The 25,044-nt window shown below is 34.3% G+C and overlaps 1 protein-coding gene across 6 annotated transcripts in view; it reads right to left on the bottom strand.

Annotated features, from left to right (window-relative positions):
• Positions 1 to 25,044, bottom strand: part of LOC113501547 (nuclear factor of activated T-cells 5) — a 68,449-nt gene that overhangs the window by 15,565 nt on the left and 27,840 nt on the right. For all 6 annotated transcript variants that reach the window (XM_026882738.1, XM_026882736.1, XM_026882741.1 and 3 more), the window contains one exon: positions 50 to 326. In XM_026882738.1, coding sequence (XP_026738539.1) covers positions 50 to 326 — 277 coding nt within the window. The remainder of the gene's footprint in view (positions 1 to 49; positions 327 to 25,044) is intronic.

Genomic DNA, 25,044 nt, shown 5'->3' with positions numbered 1-25,044 from the left:
CACTGCAGTGAGTATAGCATTAGCAAGCGGTGCATACGACATGTCTTACCTGTTGACGGCGCCGGCGTCGGGTCCTAGGCCGCTGTCGTTACTGTTCTCGCACGGCTCGGGCGGGCGCAGGGCGTGCGTGTGAGCGTAGTGCGCGAGTTTCCCGAATTTGCCTAAATGTGCCAGTTTACCCGGGTGATGCGCCACTTTGCCGGTGTGCACCATTTTGCCCGGGTGCTGTGTCTTACCCGGGTGGGCACGCTTATGTGGTGCCCGCATTACTTTTCTGTGTACCCGAGCACTCATCGTTGGTGCCGTGGACATAGTCATTTTCATGCCTGTCGACAAACAGAAAATAAAAATTAGTAAAATTTTTATTCACCATATGTAAAGAGGGCTTATTTAATTTTGAATTGTTATTATTGTATCAATATGAATTTGTTATTAAATATTTATACACTGAGTTCGCCTTAATCCTTGAACATTTTATGATATAACCGATCATTACGGAAGTCGTTGATAATAGTGAATCGCGAGTCTTGAGCCATGAGTCACAGGACAATATTTAGAGATAGAAATTAAAGTTTTATGAGCCAAATGCCATAACATGCTAAATCGTAAAATGTACGCGTCTGTGAATACATAAACTGGTGTAAGAGCGTTAACACACTGCGTCGTCTATCAAAATGATGGTTTAACAGTCACCTAACTCGGACAAGTAGGCGCAAGACGCGCCTATATCTCTGAATTGAGAAATCATTAATTTAAATTGTCGTTGCTACAACAACATTGACACCGACGTTTACATATTAAAGTATTGTAAGCGAAGAATAAATTGAGGCAAAAATTACATTATGTATGTAAGCGGACTGATTTAAATAACCATTTTATGTATATGAGACCGTTTGCATCCCACCGTGTGGGTTCACGGTGAATTAGGTTACCGACATGAAAGCTGGTAGAATCTATTTGAAATGTTCTTCTATTAAGTAGATTAAAGATAAAATTACTCTGAATGCTATAGGCCACAGTTGAGAGGACTAAGAAGGATTTACATCGGAAGAATATCCACATATAGTAACAAGTTGGTAACAAAACAATTACGATTAAATGACAATATATGCAGTTCTTAGTATTTACTATTGCGCACGGATTGCTTCCTGCCTGCGGTGTTTGCGGTATAGATTACAATGTCCTGTGTTTAATTTTATCATTGCTGAATGGAGCTTTGGAAGCCGTTAACGTATCATGTTGTTTGTGTAATTTCTCGTAAAGTAAGAAAACTAAAAAGACTTTTAAAATTGATGGCATATCCATTACCAATGATGATTTCATTCTAATTAGAACAATTACGAGAATACGAGAAGTGTACCATCAAAATGACTTAACATTGACTACTACGGACTACGGTCGTAATCGCTAGCATTTAGCATATTACTGCCAAAATACATAAAACTAATTTATTCCCGGCAGTAAATACGCTCGGATTGATCATGCTGACGCTACTACGCCCTAACTTTGTTATTATAATACTTTAGTAATGGGTTTATTAATCGTCCATTATTTTGCTTGAGGCTTATGGCCTGCTGTAAGAGGACAGGGGCTGTGGTTGATGTTAGTGAGGATAAAACAGTCTTTAATACAATACAATAAGGTTGATTTCATAATTCGATATTATCACTGTCCACCGCTCTAAAACACCTAGGCTTTCGAACATTGGTTTTCAGGGCCATAAAATTGAACGTCCGCACTCCACGGTCTATCGAAAACGATTCCCTGCAATGTAACAACGGACATACCTGGGGCATACTGCCATAATAGTTTGGCAGGCACATTGGATGGCGTATCACTGATGACGCTGTAATTCAAGTGATATCAACGTCATGTCAAACGTGTTCAGTTGATTGGCGTCATCTAATAACATGGTACCTACGTATCACAATTCGGATGTGGAAAACATAACACAATACGACAGACATTAGGAATGAGAAATTTTTGAAATGCAGGCAGCTGATACATCGATATACACCAAGTAAGTATCTTCCAATGAATATGTGAAGCCAAAGGCGGCTGGCGTGAGAATAGATGAACCTTTAAAATGAAATAGAGAAGGCAAGTGGCCGGGTATAGGTGAGGCGAGTATAATTGTCACGTTTACAATTAATGGGCCCATGCGTTTCAACTACGGTATTTTGAGGACGTACGAGTATTCTTCAATAAAGTTAATTTTGACAGTCTAAAAACAAAACACATATTTAAAATATATTGGTTATTGATTTACCTAGAGCACTGACACAAATTTTAGATGGACGATTTTGAAATTCAAAAAGTAATGGATCAAATTACTAGTAATCGTGATGATGCTTACTTTCACGTACCGAGTCACGGGCTCACATTACATATTGTCAATTTGCGTTACAATACATCGTGAAGATCGTTTTATGCACAATGCAGATATGATTTATATTCACAATGGATCTAATATAAAATTCTTTCATGGTCCACAGGAAATAATAAATTTGGACAGTAAAACTTGGCCTTGCGGACCGTGGCTAGCACATCTCGCAAAACAGACCCACTTAGTATTCCTGACGAGTTTCTTGTAGGCTATTTATTAGGATTAATGCTAAATGCTATTTATAGTATTTATAAAATTATAATGTTTAGATTACTATAAATGGCTGTTTAGTTACGCTGCTCCAGCATATGCACATTATTATAATACCTGGCTAACAAAACTCTTCATCCACTGAATTTGACGCATACATCGAGGGATATAACAAGCTATTGGGTTTAGGTTATAAAATTATGGGATCGTATAGATTTGGATTGGTCAAATTGTCTTATATCCGCATACAACTTCGTACGTCGACACGAAAGACGCACTAATGTTGCAACATTTTACCCTTAGGTCACATGCGTCTTTGTATATATTTGTCAAGTATTTTTGTATACCTTGCCTGTTTGTTCCTGTTACATCAAATAATGCTCTTTTATTGAATTACGCGTAGGTTTGATTTACGTTACATTTACCAGCTGTGTCGTTTTTCTCATTATAATTATAAATTTCGTTATTTACCGATCCACGTTAATGACGCAACGGTACAACACGCACCGAGACATTCACTGGCCGCATTTAGAACAGCGAAACGTTAAAAATAGCCGTCCTTGCGATTTTTTAATCGCATTCTCTCCGCATTCGGTTCAATCCTGGCCTGATAACGACGCCGAACAATGGATGCTATCGTAGTTTTGACTTGTGATACCTTTACTATGGTTTTGCTTGATTACTTGATATGAACGAAAACGAATAAAATAACATGGTTAATTTGAGAATTTGATAAGACTGAGTAAAGATGAAATAAGAACAACATACAACTAACTACGTACAACTAGAAATTATATTTTTTAAAGAATCATGTACTATAAACTACGATGAGGCTAAAAATAAAGTTAAAGACACAGTTTATGCAGGAAGTAAGCTTGATAATTAAATCACTACATTGTTGCAGGTAGAGATTGTTATATTGAGCATGCATATATTATTGCAATTGAGAGTTCCTGGCAATAATAAAATAAAAATATATGTTATTATAGATGTCAAAGGAGCAGTTTAGATAAAGAAAATGCAATAGACAATGTAAATGAACTTAAAAGTAAATAATAACTTGAGAGACTTAGATAGTAAAAAGAGAAATATTATATTAGAATTAAGGTACGAAAAAAACAAAACTGAATCATATCTAACACAATTCTAGAACTGGTTTTTATTATTAGTTAAGCAATTTACTGTTATTGAACGAGTTACATCTAGCTACAGAGTTATAACAACCTAAATATTACGATTAACCTTTTTACGTTACAGCTTCGACAGTTATCCTTAATCTTTATTCACAATTTTATTACCTGGTCTTTTAGTTCCTTGATGCTAGGTAAGATTACGGTCAATACTCGTCGACCTTACATAGGACTGTTTATGTGGCCCTTCTCGTAAATCATAATGATCTTCCACTTGATACCGTCCTTACACTTGTTTGATGCGTGAGTGATGGAACTCTAAATTTTAGTTGTATACTGGAATGTTGTCAGGAAGAAAGAATTGCTGCTTCGTAAGATTTCGAATAAGTGATTTTTATTATACAGCATATTTAAAGTTCCCATTTGAAAATAAGCTCTTGAACATCAATACTTATCTAGTTAAAGCCTGGTTTGCACGTGAATTAGTTATGAAACCGTTTATCCAATTGTATTACTATTAAAGACTCAGCCTGTTTAAAAGTCCATCGAGTGCTAAAAACAATTTAAACTTACATATGGTTGAGACACCTTTACAATACAAAGTTATTTGTAAATAATGAACCTATTAGATATGTCCCAAATAATAAATTACACGTGACAACACAATAAGAATTATCTTTTACGCACTGAGAATATATTACAATCGCTACGCGGTTTCTTTGGATATCGTAACATTGAATTTAAATTATACTAATATACGTGAACACGATAACCCAAACAATATCACCTGATAGACACAACCAGTTTTATTCAGGTAAAACTAGAAAAAAAATATATCTTATCTTTTTGGTAAGTTGAGAATGATTACGCGATTTGCAAATTCCTAATGTCTGGACTCAATAAATGTCGTTTTAATTACGATCCGAGTTGGTATCAAAACTTTATCAAGCTAAGTGTCAAAAATACAAAACAATTGGGTTTTGTGTATTGAGGTTATAATAAATGTCTAACAGAGTCAGTTTAAATACATAAACGATAAATCATCCAACGCATGACTCGTTAACCACAATAAAACGCTCAACAAACAAATTCTTCGTAGAACCTTAAACATCGTAGACACGACTACTTAACTAGTAGCACTATTACAGATAAGTATCGGCCCTTTAACAACAGAACGACGTGAATCGATACAAACGACAGGCCATTAAGGCGCGCAATTGAGTGCACGCGTACATGTGTATAAGATAGAATGGGATCGAGTTCGTTACCCTGTGGGACGCCGAGACGCGACCCCAGCTATCGACGGTTATCGGTCGTCATCGTCCATCGGTGAAAGTCCAACACACCTGATAGTCTATGCACATGTCCAGAAGAAAACAGGAAGCAGGGATTTAACTCTGTTTGAATAGGTCACACCTGTCAAAAGTCTCGAACGCTGATTACAGTTCTATTTCCTGTTTTACAAAATATTTATGAGCGTTACAATACGAACTAGGACTAGCATCGCTACTACTACTACGCCGCCATACCACTAACTTCGTTAAAATTAAATCTGATAGCTGCGTTATCTGTTTAAACTATGCATTTGCTTTTGTGATTTCTCAGAATTCTGGTTAGGCTTTTTACAAACTTTATCTTCAATATTTGCACTGTCACGTTGTCAAAAGTGTGCTTTAGATATGAAACTTTATTGCTGAAGTAATCATGCCGAAAGCGTTTCTTAAATTAATTTATATGATAATTGCAGAAAGACACTTATTATCTTATGCAGAAAATAAAGAAATAAGGAAGCAAATTTTTATTTGCAGAGCAAACTGAGCGAGTGCGTAACAATTGCTTTGTTGATATCGTGGCTTCCGTTACGGTGTCATGTGTGAAACATTTATCTTTTTACGCCTAATACTGTGTAAATATTACGCAAGAGATACGGATAAGAATAGGTCAAACTTCGAATAGTGTCGATAAATATTCAGTTACCGAACATTTCAAATTGTATCGTGGCTATCCACGTGATCTTGTTATAATTTTAAATGTGGCCGGTACGTGCCAGCCCACGTATTATGTTTGGTATATTAAGTGAAGTGAATTCTATTGACTCCAAGTTGTAGCCAAACGCAATGCGTTCGTTGAAGCTACAAATTGTGAATATTTATTTTTAAATTATTCATGACCTTACATTTTACTAGAATTGTGATATTTTATGTTAAGTAACAGCTCTTTGTGATCCTTTGAAACTAAAACTGATTTACAAAAAGTTGTCTTTTTTATTGGACCTGTATCGATCTAAGAAGATAATGAAACGGGTATGCCTATTAATAATTTATACACACAGTTTTTATCGTATTGATCGACGTCTAGCAATAACCAGTATAAACTCCAATGCCTCTGAATTTTAATATCAGATAAATAGGCAGCTACGTAGTTTGATAATGGCTCACATAAAAAAATGTTTTAATGTCCTTGAGAGCGTTTTGAGTTATAATTAGAATATTTGAAGTATTTGCATAAAAACTGGTTATGTTATGTTTACCCTTTTGGAATCAGAACCTGCCGCAACATACGTCAATATTGTTGTCTAGCTAGTATTGCGATACGATAGGGCTTACTATCACAGTTCGTGAAGAGATTTAAGCCAATACAGATAAGTAAGTCTGAAGCACAAATTTTTGTAGAGCATCTTTAAATCGGGTGGTCGCTTGGCAATGACGAAGCTTTGTGTGACATGTTTTATTACTTTTTAGATATCGTTTGAGGAAAAATATATCTTTATATTCTGTTCGACATTTTTTATGTGTGAATTCTGAGGCTTCAAGACGATATTTATACAGCTCGAGGTCTGCTTGTCATTGATCTTGTACTTAATAATTATTCATGAAGGTTGTCTTCCTAAAATTAAGGATTTTTTACTGTTTGAGGAGGTCTCATTGTTACGTAATCTTTAACCAATCTCAAGATCTAGCGAACGTCTAGTCTGTTGTATGTAAGATTTGATATCATTAATTTTTTATTACCTCTGATAACATATGAAAAGCTCATGTATGTTGCTTTGCAATCTCTGAGCATAGCTTTGTTTTTTACAATATTTTAATAATTATTTCTCGATCAGGAATATCAAACTACATTGAGAATGCGACACAAAACTTTCGAGATTGTTTGGTTTACTTATTAAACTTGAACTTTCGAACTTGTTTAAGTAACCGCGAAGTTGTTTTGCGTCATTATTACTAATACAATTCGGTTATATTCTGGATGATTTCGTTGCCATTATATTATTAATAATAAAGTATTTAATCGTATTAAATACTTATTTATAGGTTGGGGTGGATTTTGTAATGTTTCTTTCTTCATTAGCCGTCGGCGTTTGGGTAATAAATAGGTGAATGTATTTAATTGACTGGTTGACTAGTAGATAACATTGGTGTTTGCATGAAATGTGATTGTAAAGAATGTAAGATCGCGGTCGAGGTTGTGGGACATACCTTGACGAGACTATTTCGAGTTAATTAACAACTAGGGATCAACTAGATTAATGAATTAAGTATAATGTGTATCGGACTGAGAGTAATAAGTCGAATCTGCTTAAATGTACATCATGAATTGAGCGAGAATAGTGATGTCAGTCTATGGCGGATTTTATCTTTTTGCAATCATTTAAGAATCATTTTGACATGTAGTGACTGCGTATCCTACTCTTAAGATACATTCGTATGATTTGATTTTGATCAAAATCGATCAACTCGTTTTCGTAAGCTTGAAGATAAATTCACTGATGCTATAAGCTATAATTTAAATTTTCTAATATTCTTATACATATATAAGCATTTACTAAAAATTAAAAAAAAAAACAAAATAATTATAAGACTACTCGAGTTGTTCACGAACAAGAAAAAAATACAAAATCTTAGTGTACTTTTCTCTAAAAACTCAGTCTAAAAATGAAAGGCGACTAAACACCAATATGAGACCACAATTAATATTATCAAAATAAATATACCACTAAAATATGTATATCAGTTATTTATTTTTAACATGTTTGTTATAAAAGACCCACCAAATCTTGGTGTGTATTTTTTAACGGTACGTATATACTTAACTGAATGGAGTTGAGTGAAAGGGCTGTAAGAGCATCACGGACGCTGCACGCTGGTGCGCAAAGCATCCAGCAATCAGCGCACAGACCGCGCGCCGCGACACATAACTTATCACAGTAATTTATTAAGCACTCAGGTTACTGACCGAGGGCTAAGATAAATACATGAATGTTGCAGCCAATGTTTGCCACAATCGATACAACATCATTTATAAATAGTACTCAATAAAAAATATTGCGTGCTTAAAAGATAACCTTAAATTTGATAAGAGTGTTTTGTAAGCGTGTTGTAAGCGTTTGGAGACAGAGATAAAGGGACGTTGATATATTAGCATATGTTTGTGTTTCAGCGGAGTGCGTCGAGGTCAGCTCGGCTCTAGTGTTTTGGCTTCATTAGACTGAAGTAGACTGGTTATTAATAATACATAACACTCGTTATCGTATATTAGACCACCTCGACGGGCTCGCGACGTCGACCACGACTGTCGGGCGTGTTACGAACAGGCTTACATCCATTTAGATGCGCGTCACAAACTTAAGCCCCGTTGCCATTTTATTTTGCATTTTATGTTTGAATTTTATATGCTTAATAATAAATTGTGTATTTAATTCCTTATAAAAGGTACCTAGCTAGGTAGAAGTAATCGTTAATCGTTACGATGCTTACAATGTAGAGTTCGCCCTTACGGCTATAGATAATAAGAAACAAACAAGCTATTTGTCGCGGGTATGTGTGTTTAATATGTAAACACTATTAGGCCGTATCTGGGTCACGGAGAGAACAAGGTCCTGTCGGACTTCGGCACGGATGGACACTTTATTCTACGTATATTTTGGAATTAATCGTTATTGTCCTTTGCTTATACGCTTCAGTAAATTTCGTCCGTATTGATGTTGTTATTCCGGGTATTTACTTAATGTTTATTTTTCAAAGACAACATAAATATTAGATAAATTTAAAATAGACCCTTGACCCTTGTTTGGGCAAGCGAATATTGTTCACGAACTGTTACAATACATTTTACAAAAACGATACATGTTCGTAACATATATTGGCCTATCACACTAGCCGAATATAAACTCATCTAAATTCAAATAGGCTAAGTCAGGTTAACAATGCCTATTCGTAGATATTTTTAGTATCGTAAAAACCAATTGTTCTATAAATAGATGAATTCTCGCGAACAAAAAGTAATACCTATGTAAACAAGAGTTACTATCATTAAATAATTAATGTGAGTTGATGAAAACTTCGATTAAAATGTGAATCACTTTTTGTTAAGGTATCTGATAAAGGCAAAGCGTTTCTTTACGAGATAGTTATATAAAATTATTTTATAAAATAATAGTAAAAAATTAAGTCAGCGGTGTCGACTAGCAATGATTTCTAAAACATCTGATTTACATATTCTAACATTGACATGTGTAACTAAACTTACAAGTACAAGTCGTTAAAAATGATAACGGACAAGAATTTCTGCGTTCAATAAATCATATTGTATTTTAAACATCCGCATTGCAGTACAAATTAGTAATGTCTGCATCATTAAAACAAGTTACAACGTCTTCGTACGGCTCCATTAAAACGACAACATTCAACGAGTAATTTCACAGTAAAACTACAATCAATAGAATTCCTGTGAAGAATGAGGTTTCTTCTAGTCCAGAGTTCATAAAAACAGTAGATATTGCGTCTAGCTTCTAATTAATATAAACACGCGGCTACCACGTGGCGCGGGCATTTAAAATGCTGCATTCTAACTGCGAGTCATTTATCAAACTTGTAACAAAATAAATACTTGAGTTCAAAGATTATTAATGAGAGAATCAAATATTTAGAAAGCCAAGAGAAATGCTTTAATATGGTAGAGAGAAAGACATTTGTTGAATTTATTTATGAATCTTACATGTAAACAAGAGGATATTGGCTGGAAGTACCTAGTAATAATGCACTAACGCATTTTCTTTGTTTTGTTTTCGGTTTTGAACAGTTTTTCTTTTACTCTACTATAAAGCAGAGAAGAATAATGTTGAGTCATTTTTACGTTACAGATATTATTTAATTAATCTCTCATTGAAATCAAAAGAGATAATCGAATACTCGAAAACGTATCTAGACAGTGTTTTTGAATCTATTTAAATCGTAGATAGTCGAATGAATTGTATTTTAGTGTTGGAAGCTGCATGTAGCGGCATTTTATCATGCCAGGGGGCCTGGTGCAGGTGAATCGTTAACCCTAGGTGATTATGAACCGATTACTGGCTCGTTACTCGGGCATTACCGCGGCAATAACGGTGAACTATTAAAATTGTATTAATTTATCGTCAGCCGACGATAGCGCCAAATACTCAAGGTTTTATTTGAATTATGTGTCACGTACATACATATAAAGTCGGTTTTATAACGCGGTGCGTGCTAAGTAGCTGTGGCCTAGTTTAACGTGTTTGATAATGATAATACAATATTTTGATCATGTTACAACACCACAGAACTGTAGATCTTCTAGTTCGTTATTTGTTAACATTTTTTACTTTAATTAGCTTTGGTTATTATCGCTTTAAATTTGGATGAAACCAGTTATACGGTCTTACACAATACAAACAATAGACTAGGTTAAAAAATATATAATTACTCATTTAAATGAATAAAAAAGGCGGAAGGGCGTGTTGTCTGTGGTCAATGAAACGAGTCAGACAGTTAATCGTTTGAAGGCCTACTAGGAGGTCAGTTACAACAATTGTTCCTGTCTGAGACACCAGTTTTAGGCATGGCCAATTACGGGTAAAATGGTTCACAGCGAGATTTGTTGAAATAGGAGCTCGAAACAAGTCACACAACTAGGTACAGTTCACCAGTAGGCCCTTTAAGGTTAAGTTGATGAATTTATTCCCACAGTTAAATAAGCCTTGTCTTTAAGAGACTTTAAATATTACAACTAAGAAAAGAAATGCAATACTACATCATTTCTAACGTAAGCTACCGAACGTTCAGTTTGCTACAGCAAGTAATACGTCACTCAGGTAACGTATTTAAAGCCTGTGACAGGTGGAAACATGGAAAGCAGGAAAGTGTCAGATCTATGCCAGCTTCTCGATATGAAACGTGAATGTCGTAATTTTCATTTACAATGGTGCTCTACTATATATTATTCTATTAAATTCGTTTTATTGCCGCGCCGTAGCGACAGACGCAATAAAAAAACTCGTAAAGCGTGCGATACAGCTTTTTTACTATTTACAGTGTCAATGTTATTACTACAGGTGACCAGTCAATACAGTGTACATTGTTTTGATAACAATAGGAGATATTAAAGAATGAAATGTGAAAGTTCAATGTTAAGCTAATATAATACTGACTATTGCGTCCTTATGAAATGAAAATATAACGTTGCTTTTTGTATCCTTGAATATCGAAACGGAAATATCATCATTTTGCTATCAAAATGACTTAAGTAAATTAGAACGAAAAGAGGCGATGTAAAGTTAAATCTAAGGTCTTATAAATCACTTTCTGCGTTTAATGATGTAAGCTCCGAAAAACCTCGTCCGTGTTTATTATTATAAATTGTAATATATATTACAGTCCACACAATATACTTATCACCGACCCAGTAGGCGTATTTACAAAACGAAATACCTATTATAAAATCAAAACATATGTGCGATAAAGGGTCCATAATAAACAGCTGATTGTCAGTATAAACAGCGTTGAACAAAGGAAATGAGACATTATTATTGTTATGAATACAAGTATGTTTTAATATTCTTTTATAAAACTAAGTAGACCAGTTGAAATGCTTGCGGGTTTGTTATGATGCCGAGAGTACTATCAAAAAATAATAATACCGTTTTTCTCTTACTAGATGCCCTCTTTAGAACCGATGCTTTACTTGACCATAGCATGAATAACAAGCACATTGACTAACAATTGACGTCACACTCATAAGGCTTCTTATTTCTCAATTTTAGACACAGAAAAATGACTGCAGTCTACGCAGAGCAGAGTCATCGCACTTTGACGTCCAACGTCTTTAATTCGAAGGCATAAGAGTGTGTTTCGTATGACTGACGTTAGTTTACCGTACGTAGTAGTGTGGAGTGTGTACACAAGGGTGCGGTGCATACAGTATTATGTAGGCAGTGGGGTTCAACAATCGCATGCGGCAAATTACCGTCGCCGCGGCGCGTCGCCCCAGATCGGCTTGTGACGCAAGTGAACAGCCGTGCACTCGATACAGTAGTCTCACTTACACCAAATAATGTATAGAAAATAATGAATAATTAGATAGGATTCATATCATTAGATACTCCTTATAAACGTATAATTCTAGTAATCAAGCCGCACGCTCCTAAATAGTGATTATGATAACAATATTTTATGTTTCAAGTATCTTCTGTACTATCATTCGTCATATTCTACAATGATTATATATCTTATACACCTCAAACAGTGTATCTCCTTTACAATATCAGCTGGTAAATGAAGTATAATATCGAAAGCTACTTTACGCTAAGTACGTGCTTAAGGTAACGTTTAATTGGGGCTTAACTCGGTACTTATAAGACTTTTTATGATGAATTTTAAGCTTTCTACTTACCGTTTGAATTGTGAGCACGAATACCCTAAAATCCTTAATATTTTGATGGTAATTGGAATAAAAATATACGAAATGTTTTTTCTTGTAAATTCGTAATTAATTTACGAAATTTCTTTTTTCTTTTTTCAGTATTGTAAGCCGTCAATTAATTGGAAAAAGGTTTCGAGTAAAATCTACAGAATTTCACTTGCATTGAGCTTATTAGAATATTCTGCTTTCCATTCTGGGAACATGAATAAAGCATTAATGACATGAATCGAATGTCCCAAAAATATTACATAAATTGTTGCTCCAGGCTTTTTACTCCACTATGATTCTCAACTCCGTTTCTAATAGAATCACAGCTTAGTTTTCTAGGATTTTCCTATACTTACAACCGGACCTTGGAACTTTGAGCGACTAGTGATGTGCTAAAGAGAATCGAATAATTTCTAAAAGATTTTCTTTACGTCTTAAACTTGTGTAAGAAAAAATACGGTCTATGACATAATAGATAGCATATAATCTTTGGGTTTTTACAGACAAACAAGTTTAAAAAGTAATTGTATTGTAACCAGCGTTGCACATACAGTAACAACCTATTTAATTTCGTTAATTAACTTAAATATACGGTGTCCACCAACCATGGCTAAGCTAATGACTTGGAATTGAATCAATAGATTATGAACCTTATGCAGTATACTGAGGGTTTATATAATGTTGTTTGCTACAGGCACTGACCGCGTTGGGACTGGCCGGGCTCGGTGAAAGGAGAATTTCCTCTTCTTGACGCGACTTGACCAATATACATGAGGAAGGTTTCATTTGACACGTGAGAGATAAGCAACAGTCACTGGAGTTATTAAACCGGTCTGTGTTTGTTATTATTTGTTTAAGGGATATAATCTTTCGCGTAATGTGAAAAAAGATAAAGCAGTGCATGGCAAAACGTTAGCGTGGTTCCAGAATTTTATTGATGACAAACAAAGCATTTTTTTTATTAATAAAAACTTTTAGTTTTTTTTGTATTTAATAATAACTGAGGTTTTAACATTGCAGTCTCATCACATCATTGAATTTGCGTTTAAATAATTGATTTACTTAATTCACATTTGGCACTAATGACCTAATAAATAACTGATAATATTAATTAAATCCAGGAAACCATTAAATTAACGTAAAACAAATATACACGACAAAACTAAATTAATGCAATTCTGTACTATTTTAGTATTCAAAATATAAATTGCTTATTACGGGATTTTGAATGTTTTTCCTTTTCTGAAGAATCAATATTTGTGCGATAATGGAACCACAAATAATAAATACATTATAATATACAAAATTGACGATGAGTAGATCATTATTTTATCTCTACTTTTTCTTTGATTTCTACTTGGCAGTAGTGATATTTAAAACGAACAAGAAATCTTTTAGATTATGGCAAAAACATAAAATATGTTCACGGTGTTGAAATTGGGTCATCACCAAATGGTGACAAGAATGTCAACTTATAATAAAAATACGGACATTATTAAAAACATTCAAGACCACTGATTTATCACATCAGGAAAACATGTTACCTACAAGTCCTACAAGTAATGCTCTGTACGAAGCACACACAACTAAACCGTTGAAGCAAAACATCGAGAGATTAATTACGACATTACCAGCAAATCAATTAAACGAATGATTGTTTCCAAGTAGCTACAAGTTGATGGTATGACGACTACATAACATATAGCATACGTGCAATGATGAACTATACTGCATTGGAATAAAGACTATACGACTTTAAAGAATTAAGTTATGTAGAGCTCAGGAAAACTCGAGGCAACGAGATCATTTAAATCTGTTACAAGATTGGAGTATATATACTTACCTATATAATAAATTGTCTCCAGTTGTATAGGAAGTATCGAGCTTAATTGTGGAAATTGAGAAGAAATATCCCTCAAAATCTGACGTTATATTGAAATCTAATTAAGTATTTTTCTTTAATAAAATGTTCTACTAAAAGCAAAAATAGTAGCTAGCTGTAATTTTACAAACTATAGTTTTTCGACCCGAAATATGGTCTAGCGTGAACGATAGTAGTATTCAGTATTCCTCTAGTCCAATAAGTTCAATAGAGTCGACTAAACAAGCCCAGCACTAGTACACAGCGAGGTCGGCTCATAAAACATGAGTGACACGTGCAAACGGATGGAGACCGTTTGGCTATAAACACTCGGCTATAACATGCTGCGGGGACAGGGGTGCTGTCACCTCAAACACCAAGTAGGAAAATTTCAGAAAACACACTGAGATTCTCAACTTATTTAAGTGAAATGTTGGATATGTGTCATTTAAGAAACTTTGTTCTGTTTGGTATACTGGATCCATTAACTACGTTTTGACAAGTTTGACGTTTGATAACGTGAATTGTCTGTTCGATATTTTAAATAATCTTTGTGTGGAAGTAGCTTTTCTCACTGTTGCGAGAAGTTAGTTACAATTTTTTTTTATGTTTGCAGATATAATATACCTATTATGTTCATAGATATAAATAACAATGTTATAACTGTATGTATTAGAAAATATAGACTTATTTGTTTGGCTTTGGAATATTTTATTAACGAAGCTCAGAATAAAGTTTTACAATTCCCAGTAACAAAGACATTGTTGTCTTCATCCATCAATATTTCTAATAAACTCCGACGTTGACACGTATAATCCATCAAGTACAATTTATTGAAGTTATTTAGCTTGGATTTTTGAAACAAAATAGACGTAAATTTTGAAACGTGAACACATGTACAAGATGGATAGACAGTGTCTACATTGAGTAACATTTCCCTGTAACTATGCCAAATTTACAAATCTAAAACGCTAGTGGGCAGTGATAGACAGGCAGACAATGTAAAATATTGTTTTTGTACACTCGAAGTAAAAAATACTACATTACCAATGACTTCCACATGTGATTCAGTATATTTATTTATTTAAGCTACAAATATTTTTTACATACGTACTACTTGTATTACCTAGTGCGGGCCTATGACAATGTTTTGTATATGTGTGTATGTTTTTTACCACTTCATGTCCAAACGACTGGATTTTCTAGATGAAATTTGATATGGATTAACACAAAGCTAATTCTATCCGATGCCTTTAAAGAATCTTATATTTTTGCAGCTAAAAAGACCTCCAAGCAGACGAAGCCACGAGCAACAGCTACTTTACTACCTAATTATCTGGATAGTAACTGCCCATGCATAGAACAAGAGCTCCCTTTACAGTCAACCTTGGTGACAGCACCGATAGTTCCCTATTGACCAGTATCGCATCATTAGATGTTATTAGCTATATTAATCAACGTATTGAAGTGAGCACTGTTGTAACAGTACAGATTGATGTCACCGTACCTATAAACATCATTCAAACTGTATAAAGTATTCCTGCCGACCTTTGATATTTAATTAACACTGTCATTTAGGAGATAAAACTAAGATAAAGTGATGAGGACACTGGAGACAGAACATTGATTACATTTTTGTTAAATGTTTAGTCTTTTGTAGGAATTATCTTGTTGTTAAGATAAGAATACGTGAATATTTCAATTTATTTTTCCTTATAAAATGTTGAAACAATTAAAGTTTTATTGCTTTTTCTAATCTTTAGGTTTGTACTTAATCATTTTAACACCTGCTAGAAATCCTGCGAAATAAATGGCTATTCACAAGACTTAAATCATATATCTTGCATAGCGATGCGACGGATTGATCACAAGAGATTTAGTGTTATCTGCGTCGCAACAAATCTAGGGCAACCTGTATATTCTTATTGTATCTTTCAACGCTTGTAATTGCGACTGCGCCCAGAAAATCATACGAAACCTATTTCATAACAGGTATAAAGTATAACGTGACGTTCAAATTGTAGAGTCTATTTCTGAAATTTTCTACCATGTCATTAATTTATATATTCATTGCAATTACACTTGTAGCAAAGCACATTGCATTGAATACAGGTAGTAAAAGTCCCAGTAAGAGTTTTCCCATATGGGACCACTCCCATCTGGGATAGTTTATAACCGAGTAGGTCAAATAAAACAATTTATAACACAACTCGTCGGGTAACTAACTTAAATAATGTCTCATTAGCATACACGCTTGAAGGAATAACCTTAAAATTATTGATTTAAATGGCCGTATAATATAAAGTAACCAACAGATTTATCAACAGAGTGTTAATTCCAAACGATGTTAAACTTAATAAAGTGCTAGTTATAAACCATGAAAAGTCCGTTAAGAGCTAGTTAAAGAACTTATTCGTCGAGTTCCGTGTTTTATTAAAGGTTTAAAAGTTACTTTGATGAGCCATAAAAATAAACGCTCTACACGTTTTTTGTACCACATTTTATTAGGTGTAATAGAAACCGTGTCCATTTGCTGTGAAAGAAAGCTATTGAAGCATTTAATAGAAAATACTTTTTAAGATTCTTCTTATAGGGAAAGGGAACATTAACAGGCCGGTATAATTACTTTCTAAGATGTTCAAATGTCTATTCCGCACTCATTAAAACTTTTCACCTAATCTTTACTTCAATAAAAACCCGAAAGCAGCCGACTATTATTTGTATTCGTTGTTGTTACACAATATCTAAGCTCCGTCCTTGAGTAAGGCTGTAGCAGTCGGTGTTCTACGTGACAACACTATTTATAAGGTATAAGGGCCTTCGAGTGTTTGCTCGCCCCCGGCCGCCGTTGCTAGGTGGCGCGCCAGATAATGTCGCCCTTATTTTTAGAAGTAATGTAAACATCGATCGATTGCCATGTGCTGCGTTTGTCTTAATTGGAATTCACGTTTCTCTTGGAAGTGTAGGTGTGGTACGTTTTATGTAGATTTTGAAGAATACTTTTTGTATAATTTTTTGTTGTGGATCCTGTAGATATGAGCAGCGGTAGCATTTTCGAGCGTTTAAAGTTAACTTGTATAGTAAGGTCTAGAACTTTCACAAGTGATTTATATCCTGGTTGGATTTATAATATAATATCAATATAATCTACATAAGCTGGTAAAAGTTGTCTTTTTATGTGCTATTGCACAACTTTAACTGCTTTTTCTTCATGTTTTTGGAGCGGCTTTTAACTGTTTCAAATATTTACAGCTGCTGTCTTCCACTTAACGATGCACTGGATATAACCGGATTCAACCGGTAACATACATTTTTCGTCTGATCGAATTGAATGCGGAACACATACTACTTAGAACTGTTTGTTGTGAAAGAAATATAACCACTGTACAACGTAACTATGTAGGTTCTTATAAGTTGAAGTCCCATGAGATTTAAAAATAATTGGCCGATCAAAGTACGCTTTCCCTCGGCTTTTTTAAGGTTTCTACTTCGCTTTGCTTTTTACTTCTTTTGATGTCGGCTCTTCAGTTAGCTTATAACATCAGCAATTTATGAAATTCTTATAAATATTAATCAATATTTAAATAGGACATGTAAATCGTTACGTAACATCATCGCTGTTTTAAGCTGTCTTGCAACTTGAAGCTCTGTAATTAAAAGAAGAGGATGAAAATATCTGCTAAAGCTTTTTCAATGTTCATCAATAAGATTTTAAGCCTCACTGAAAGCATCGTTTAATTAACAGTGGATTTTTTCTGACTTTTCAAAGACGCTTTTGCTTAAAGACTACAAATGTTTTATTCGTAGTTTGCTAACTTGTTCGTCGTATAAGAGATAGTAATTGGATTCTCAGGCATTTCACTAGAAGTCGTATCGATGGCATTCGGTTAAGCACTGAAACAATTGAGTACCTATTGTTTGTTCAGTCAGCTGAAGTTTTCGATGCTTCACTGACTGGGTTTAAAGCGAAGCTGGAAATAAAAAAAAGAGCAGTCTTTGGCAAAGAAATATACTTTTATTACTAATACTCAAGTCTAAGTTACTAAAAGATTGTAAATGACGAAAACAGTAAACATAACAAAATTATGGAGGACTAAAATACGTGCTGAAGCATTAAATCGTTTCATTAGCAAGCACAGTAATTACATTTGCCCTGAAAAGTAATTATGTAGGATTACTTTTATTCAGTGTATAGAAATTAAATACGTCAAAATTAAATATTTCATGGCGACCTTCAAGATTAAATTGTGGTTGATTTAAAAATAGAAATAAATGGAAAATTAATAATATTGTTGGCGCTGCAGCATTGGATTGGATTCGATGCAGACGCGCTTGTTTATTTAATCGATTGCGGCGACATATCGAGAGAGTGCGTTGAACCTTATGACGTTCACGGACCGCGATCGCCTCTCACCACGCCACATGCAACGTCCGATCTTACAATAATTAAAGACAATTTTTTACCAGTATTTCGAAGTTACTAATAGCTACAAGTCTGTTAAGTCACCTTCGCGTGTTCCGAATAGGGCCGCTTCAATCATTATTCTATAAGTGTCGCATAATCGATTACATTCAACATCATTCTTGTAATTACATGATGAGATCTAATAGACTTTTTAATCACTGAACATGTTTGTGTGGGCTATTGAGACGAGATGTACCGTAGGGCCAATATTTGTAGACGCGATGTAAGTAAATAAGACTCATGAGTCTGTAAATATTTGAACCTCGGACTACATTAGTTATATAAAATTATAGTTAGATAAAGGCAATTACTATCTGAACATGCGAGTGTAATCTTATCAATGAATGTGAAACGCAACAATCAAGGTACGATCATAACTGTTACCTCCAGTGACTATTTTAGTACATCATTATACTAAATAATAGACGTCCGAAAATAGCTTAACATAGAACAGTAAAAAACGGTTTTAATGATGTTTTGAGCATTGGACTCGGCATTGAAAATGAAAAAATAATGGGGCATTATAAGCGTTATTTCATATGACATTCTGTTTATTTATAACTACATACGTAAACTCTGATTCGGATCGATATTGTTTTGCTAGAATTTATTATTTATAAGCGAACCATGAAAAGGAATATCTGAACAACACACTAAGGGCGATGCTTAACGTCAAACCAACTTAATTCGCAGATAATTTATATTAGGAAAGCAGTAAAAAAGAGTTTAGTCCAATATGTAAATCCGGCCCACCATGCTTTTGAAGCAACTTTTTTTGTTCTAAAAATACTCTATTCTCACTTCTAGTGCGTATACCTACCACGCTAAATTTTGAAGCAAATCAACACAAAGCATTTAAAAATAACTCATATTGTTAACAGAATACGGTATATAACATTTTTCATATGATACTTAAGAAACATGTAACCAGTTTTCCACCGTTTGTTGACGTGCCAAGATTAGAAGCAACGTGGTGGTCAAAAATAGCGAATCCGCATGAATTTGCATTTAAAAATAAAAGTAAACAAGTTTTGGGAACTAATGTTTGTTGAACCGTATCCTAGTTGTTTGGTACGCGTAAGAATGGACCAACATGATTTGCTTTTTTGGTAGGTACTGATAAAATGTCTTTCGCAGAAATATATGCACGAGTATACGGCTCGTAAATACACATACATTTCACAATAATTAGACTTGCAGAAGCCCTTTTCCTTTGATAAGGCCTACTAATTTGTACGCACTAATAAAAAATTTTTATGAAGTTTCACTTCTCATATTTACACATTTATGTCGAGGAAATCGTTTTCTAGCAGGTATTTATAGAGCAATTATTCAAATATGAGAAATATTATGATGTACAGTTAAAAAAAGAAACGCCCTACGAAATAATTTTACTCATAAAGAACAGTGATTAAACAAATTTAACATCATCATTGGCCTAGCCTTTTCCCAACTATGTTGGGGTCGGCTACCAGTCCAACCGGTTTCAGCTAAGTACCAGTGTTTTACAAGGAGCGACTGCCTATCTGACCTCCTCAACCCAGTTACCTGGGCAACACGATACCCCTTGGTTAGACTGGCTGTCAGACTTTTTCAAGCTTCTGACTACCTGTAACGACTGTCAAAGATGTAGGAATAACAGCCGGGACCCACAATTTAACGTGCCTTCCGAAACACGGAGGAACTCGTTATGACAAAGATGGTCACCCATCTACGGACCAACCGCGTCAAGCATAGCTTAACCTGTGATCGAATCACTTACGCAGTTATAGCTTAGCCACGAGCTCCTCAACAAATTTAACAAATGAAGTTAATATTATTTTTTAAGCTTTACGGATAAGACCTTCTCACATGAAGGAGGTATTTTTATACATCTCTCTATATATAAAAATGAATTTATGTTCGTTAGTCTCGCTAACTTACAGTCCGTAGCAGACCATGGAATGTGTAAACGGTGAGAAAATTGGAAAAATTGCGTCACAGAAAAATAAACTAACAAACTTGATTTCTCATGTAACGTAGATACTCTACTTACTTTCCTGTCAAAATATTGTCATATTTTGATGGCTATGACAGCCATCAAAATATGACAATATTTGGTTGGTGGTTTGGTTTTGATATATAAATTTAAAGAAGTTTGATGTTTCTTATGGAGAAAACTTTTAAAATACCGTGAGATCGGTTAATGCCTGGTATATAAATATATTTAAAATATCATATCAGAGTGTTACAGGCAAGCTACGAAGACAACAACGTTGCAATAATAAACTTAAAGCCAGGACCTGCGCACGTAATTTGCCGCCTTGTCAGTCGGAAACGCGCTCTGCAGAAAACTTAATCAATAACTACAAATCCGCTTATGGAGATACGCCAGGGAAAATCAAATTTAAAATGCAGTAGCTCCTATTTTTAGAGGTTTCTGAACAATACTCGTGGAAGGAAGGGAAAGTCACATTCTACATAATAACAGCACTCAAATATTTAGCTTTAGACATCATTGAGCAGGTTTTTACGTCTAATTTATGCGTATGACGTTCGGGGTCCGTAACTGGTTCTCGAATCGATAAACGGGGTTTATTTCTCTGGTAAAACACGTGCAGGCTTCGTAAACAAATTTTCTAAGAATATTTGATTATTTTAAGAATTGTATAAGAAGCGGGTTGAAAAGTTTTAAGAGAGCCGAGGGTTGAACGTGGCTTCCTGTTGTGGCCAACGTCACAGTTACAACTTTGTTTCTTAAATCGAAGAAGAATATGCGTATGAAAAGTTGGGGTATAAGGAAATGAAAATACAATAGGTATTTTGCTTATTTTTGTAACATGAAAGAGAAGGGCTTTACTTGGAAGGGAAACAATCACAGCTCGAATATTATTATGAGCTAGTTATCCGATTCTATATACGGGCTATACCTACGAATTTGCTTTGAGGGAACAGCAATTATTTATCCATACTCAGAAATATGTTCGCATGTACGACAACACAATAAGCTATTACTATCAACAAACACGTCGCAACAAATAACTGACAAATGACAATGTTCAAAATTACATGTAAGTATTAATTAATTCAAGGCTGTCCCGATTTCGACGAATCGAAGGGTTGGTCAATGTCCATTGCATCTGTGACGCACGGACAACCCTCGCTCACCTTCGCCTCTTGAGGAAAACCCAGAGCCGCCACAGACTATTGTTAACCTTAACTTTTAGATTGTAAAGTCTAATTTCCAATGTAACGAGTCGCTAATGAATTCCTGCGGTCAATTATATGAACGATATAGTAATGTGAACGCGATGACTGTAGCGTTTTGCGGGCTCAAGATTATTCTCAATTATTGTTAACAATGCTTGTATTACTGAAGATTTTGAACATTGTTACATTTGAAAAAAGTATCTATGAATTTAAGTCATAAAAAAGATGCTGCGTACTTGGTATGAAAATTGACCGATAGGTAAGCTTGTCGGACGTGGTGTAGAAATCACAAAAACAAAGAGATCTGGAAAAAGGTTGAGCCTTTTGCCCAGCAGGTTTATTTCAACCCTGGAGTACCAAAGGATCTGTTGTAGTGTTTATAGCATATTTAATTACGTTGTTTACCTTATTCATACTAGCACGTAAAGTCCAGTCTAAAATAAAATCATCAATGAGAAATATGTAAATAGTATTATATAAAATATCTATTTTTAAAACTAGTAAAACCCTATCGTTTACACGCACGAATAAATGAATAGATAATCGATTAAATCAATCAATAAGCGAGTATTAAAGTGATTATAATTATCTACCGGTAAATCATCACGAACTGAATAAAATTCATTAATATTTTGACGCAAGAAGGTAATATATGAGACTAATATACGATACGAAAATAATCTGTTACTTAACTCTGTCGCAAGGGAATCAGAAGTGAGAACGTGTCAAAACTACTGGATTGCGTCAAAAGCGGTAGAACTTAGTTTTAAACATATTAAAGTTACTAAGTTTAGTTATAATCGCGTAGTATTACTTGAAAATTGTATTTGTTTTGAACCATTACATAGCGAATGTCTCTTGTCGCACGGTAAAATTGGATACTAGTAGTCAATATTCTTTAAAGTTTTATCATTGACAATAATCATTACTATTTAAAATCTAATCATTGAGTTTATACAATATTGATAAACATAATATATTAATTCGCAATATATCAATAAATTAGCCCAACGTCATCATCATTTATCTCCTGCTTACAATGTTCATTATTAATTCTTAGTATCGCTCTGTAGGGTAAAGGCCTCTCCTCTTCCTTATATTAATGATCATAAAAGCATAAGTTCAAGATATATTTTAAAAGATGTTGGCAGAGTTATTCTCCGAAAAAATAACAAATTTTACTGCATCATTTGAGCATTGCAAAAACATTAAGAATTTGATTTTTACCGGAGTTTCATCCAAAGACCCTTGCTCTGAGAGTATACGAGTAGATAGTCTAACATAGAGATAGTATATATATAGTTGTATTGGTCATGGATAGACAGATGCCCAATACAACTATACTCTATGTTACGAGTAAGCAACAGATTGCAACAAGTTACAAGACAACATCCATTACAGTACCCCTTGTAACAATAACAAGTACTAATGGCGTGAGATTGGCATTTAAAGAATATGTGGGTCAGCTACAAATTGGTGTAACACGTTACACAGCTAATCGGGCTGATGGTAAGCGTGAAACTTTGAAAGCGATGGGTCAACGCATCTCTGAGGTCGAGAGATGTAGGTACAAGTCAGTATGTTGAGAAATGTAGACAGTTATTAATTGCTTGGGATCCATGAACACCAGATTTACAAAATCACATGCATATTTGTCGTTCCTTTTCATTGGGATGGATAGAGATATCTCAAATTACTGGAAAAGTTCGAATAGCTTTCTAAATGTCACTGAGCTTGTCAATTTGTTAATCTGATTTCGATCGTTCATTAAGTGAGGATATTTTAGGAACTGATAGATCTCTCTTCAAAAATAATCACTTTATGGAGAACAATCACATTTTTACCATCTTTTCGAAAAGGACACTACATATATAACCCTGTTTTATAAAAGATCAAGATCAACCCTCATTTGGCACAGAACTGATGTTTGGAGTTTTCCTCATACTATTTTAAGTTTTGCGCTGCAACCTACTAAGATTGAGCTGTAACATGATACGTTACAGTTGAGTGCAACACAATTACACGCGTTTACGTCACGAACGCTCTATTTATTTTATATTTGGGACAAGGTGCATGCCTGATGCTGTAGTGTTATTTAACATCGATTGGTTATTCACGACTAGTTTTATAATCGGTATACGAACGTATTACTCATACATAAGAGGATAAAGGTGAATGGTGAAATCTGATAGATGTTACAAAATGGATGAAAATTGGTTCTATTCTTTGCAATAAAATACTTCAACCACTCCGATTTAAGAACGTAATTTGAATAGCCGCAAAACATGTCCTTTTACAAGACTAACTAAGCAAGCAATTGAAGCAAAAGAAGGTAATAAAAAAGCTGAACGAGCCTTGTAAAACATTAAAATGAAATACTTGATTTTATATTGAACTCGATACTTTACTGTGTCATAGTTCCATAAAAGTTTATAGCTAAATGAATAATAACAATAGTTAAAAACATGAGTCATGTCGGGGAAATGGTTTTTCTTATATATGACTCAAAACCAGAACATTTTAAGTCTATTTATTGCGACTATTACATAATACAAACTGAGATTGTTTACCTGAAGTTATTATGTACCTATTAACTCCATATATTTCATTGTAATAACATTAACTATAAGTTTCTTGAACTAAACGTTTATGTATCGATTTCCTCTCTACCATGGTTTATAGATTAAATCAAGATATACCTAATATTTTAAAGACCTTACGTTTTTTTTAATAGCGGTGATATGGAAGAATGATTGATATGGATATAAATGCTCTGCAACCAGTATGAACCAGATAAAAAGTGACTTCAGAACATTATCAAATTCTTATAAACTCCCATTTCGATATCGGTAACCAGACAGGTTTTGTCGAGGGATTTTAAGTCATAAAAAGACATAAAGTGATAAGACTCGTGCCAGAATGATTAACATCAGTCAGTTTTACTTCTCATGCTGATGAAGAAGTCACATTAAGATTTAGAGAAGCGACAGATAGATATTTAGGTGAAAAGTAATGGTTGATCCTATATTCGGAAAGTTCAGTTTATTTCTATTTTCCTACCACTTCTTCCCTATAACAGCTAATATATCGTGAGGTT

This window comes from Trichoplusia ni, chromosome 15, assembly GCF_003590095.1.
Source record: "Trichoplusia ni isolate ovarian cell line Hi5 chromosome 15, tn1, whole genome shotgun sequence".
NCBI classification, from domain to species: Eukaryota; Metazoa; Arthropoda; class Insecta; order Lepidoptera; family Noctuidae; genus Trichoplusia; species Trichoplusia ni.
The sequence above is the reverse complement of the archived record's forward strand: the minus strand, read 5'-3'. Positions and strand labels throughout refer to the sequence as shown.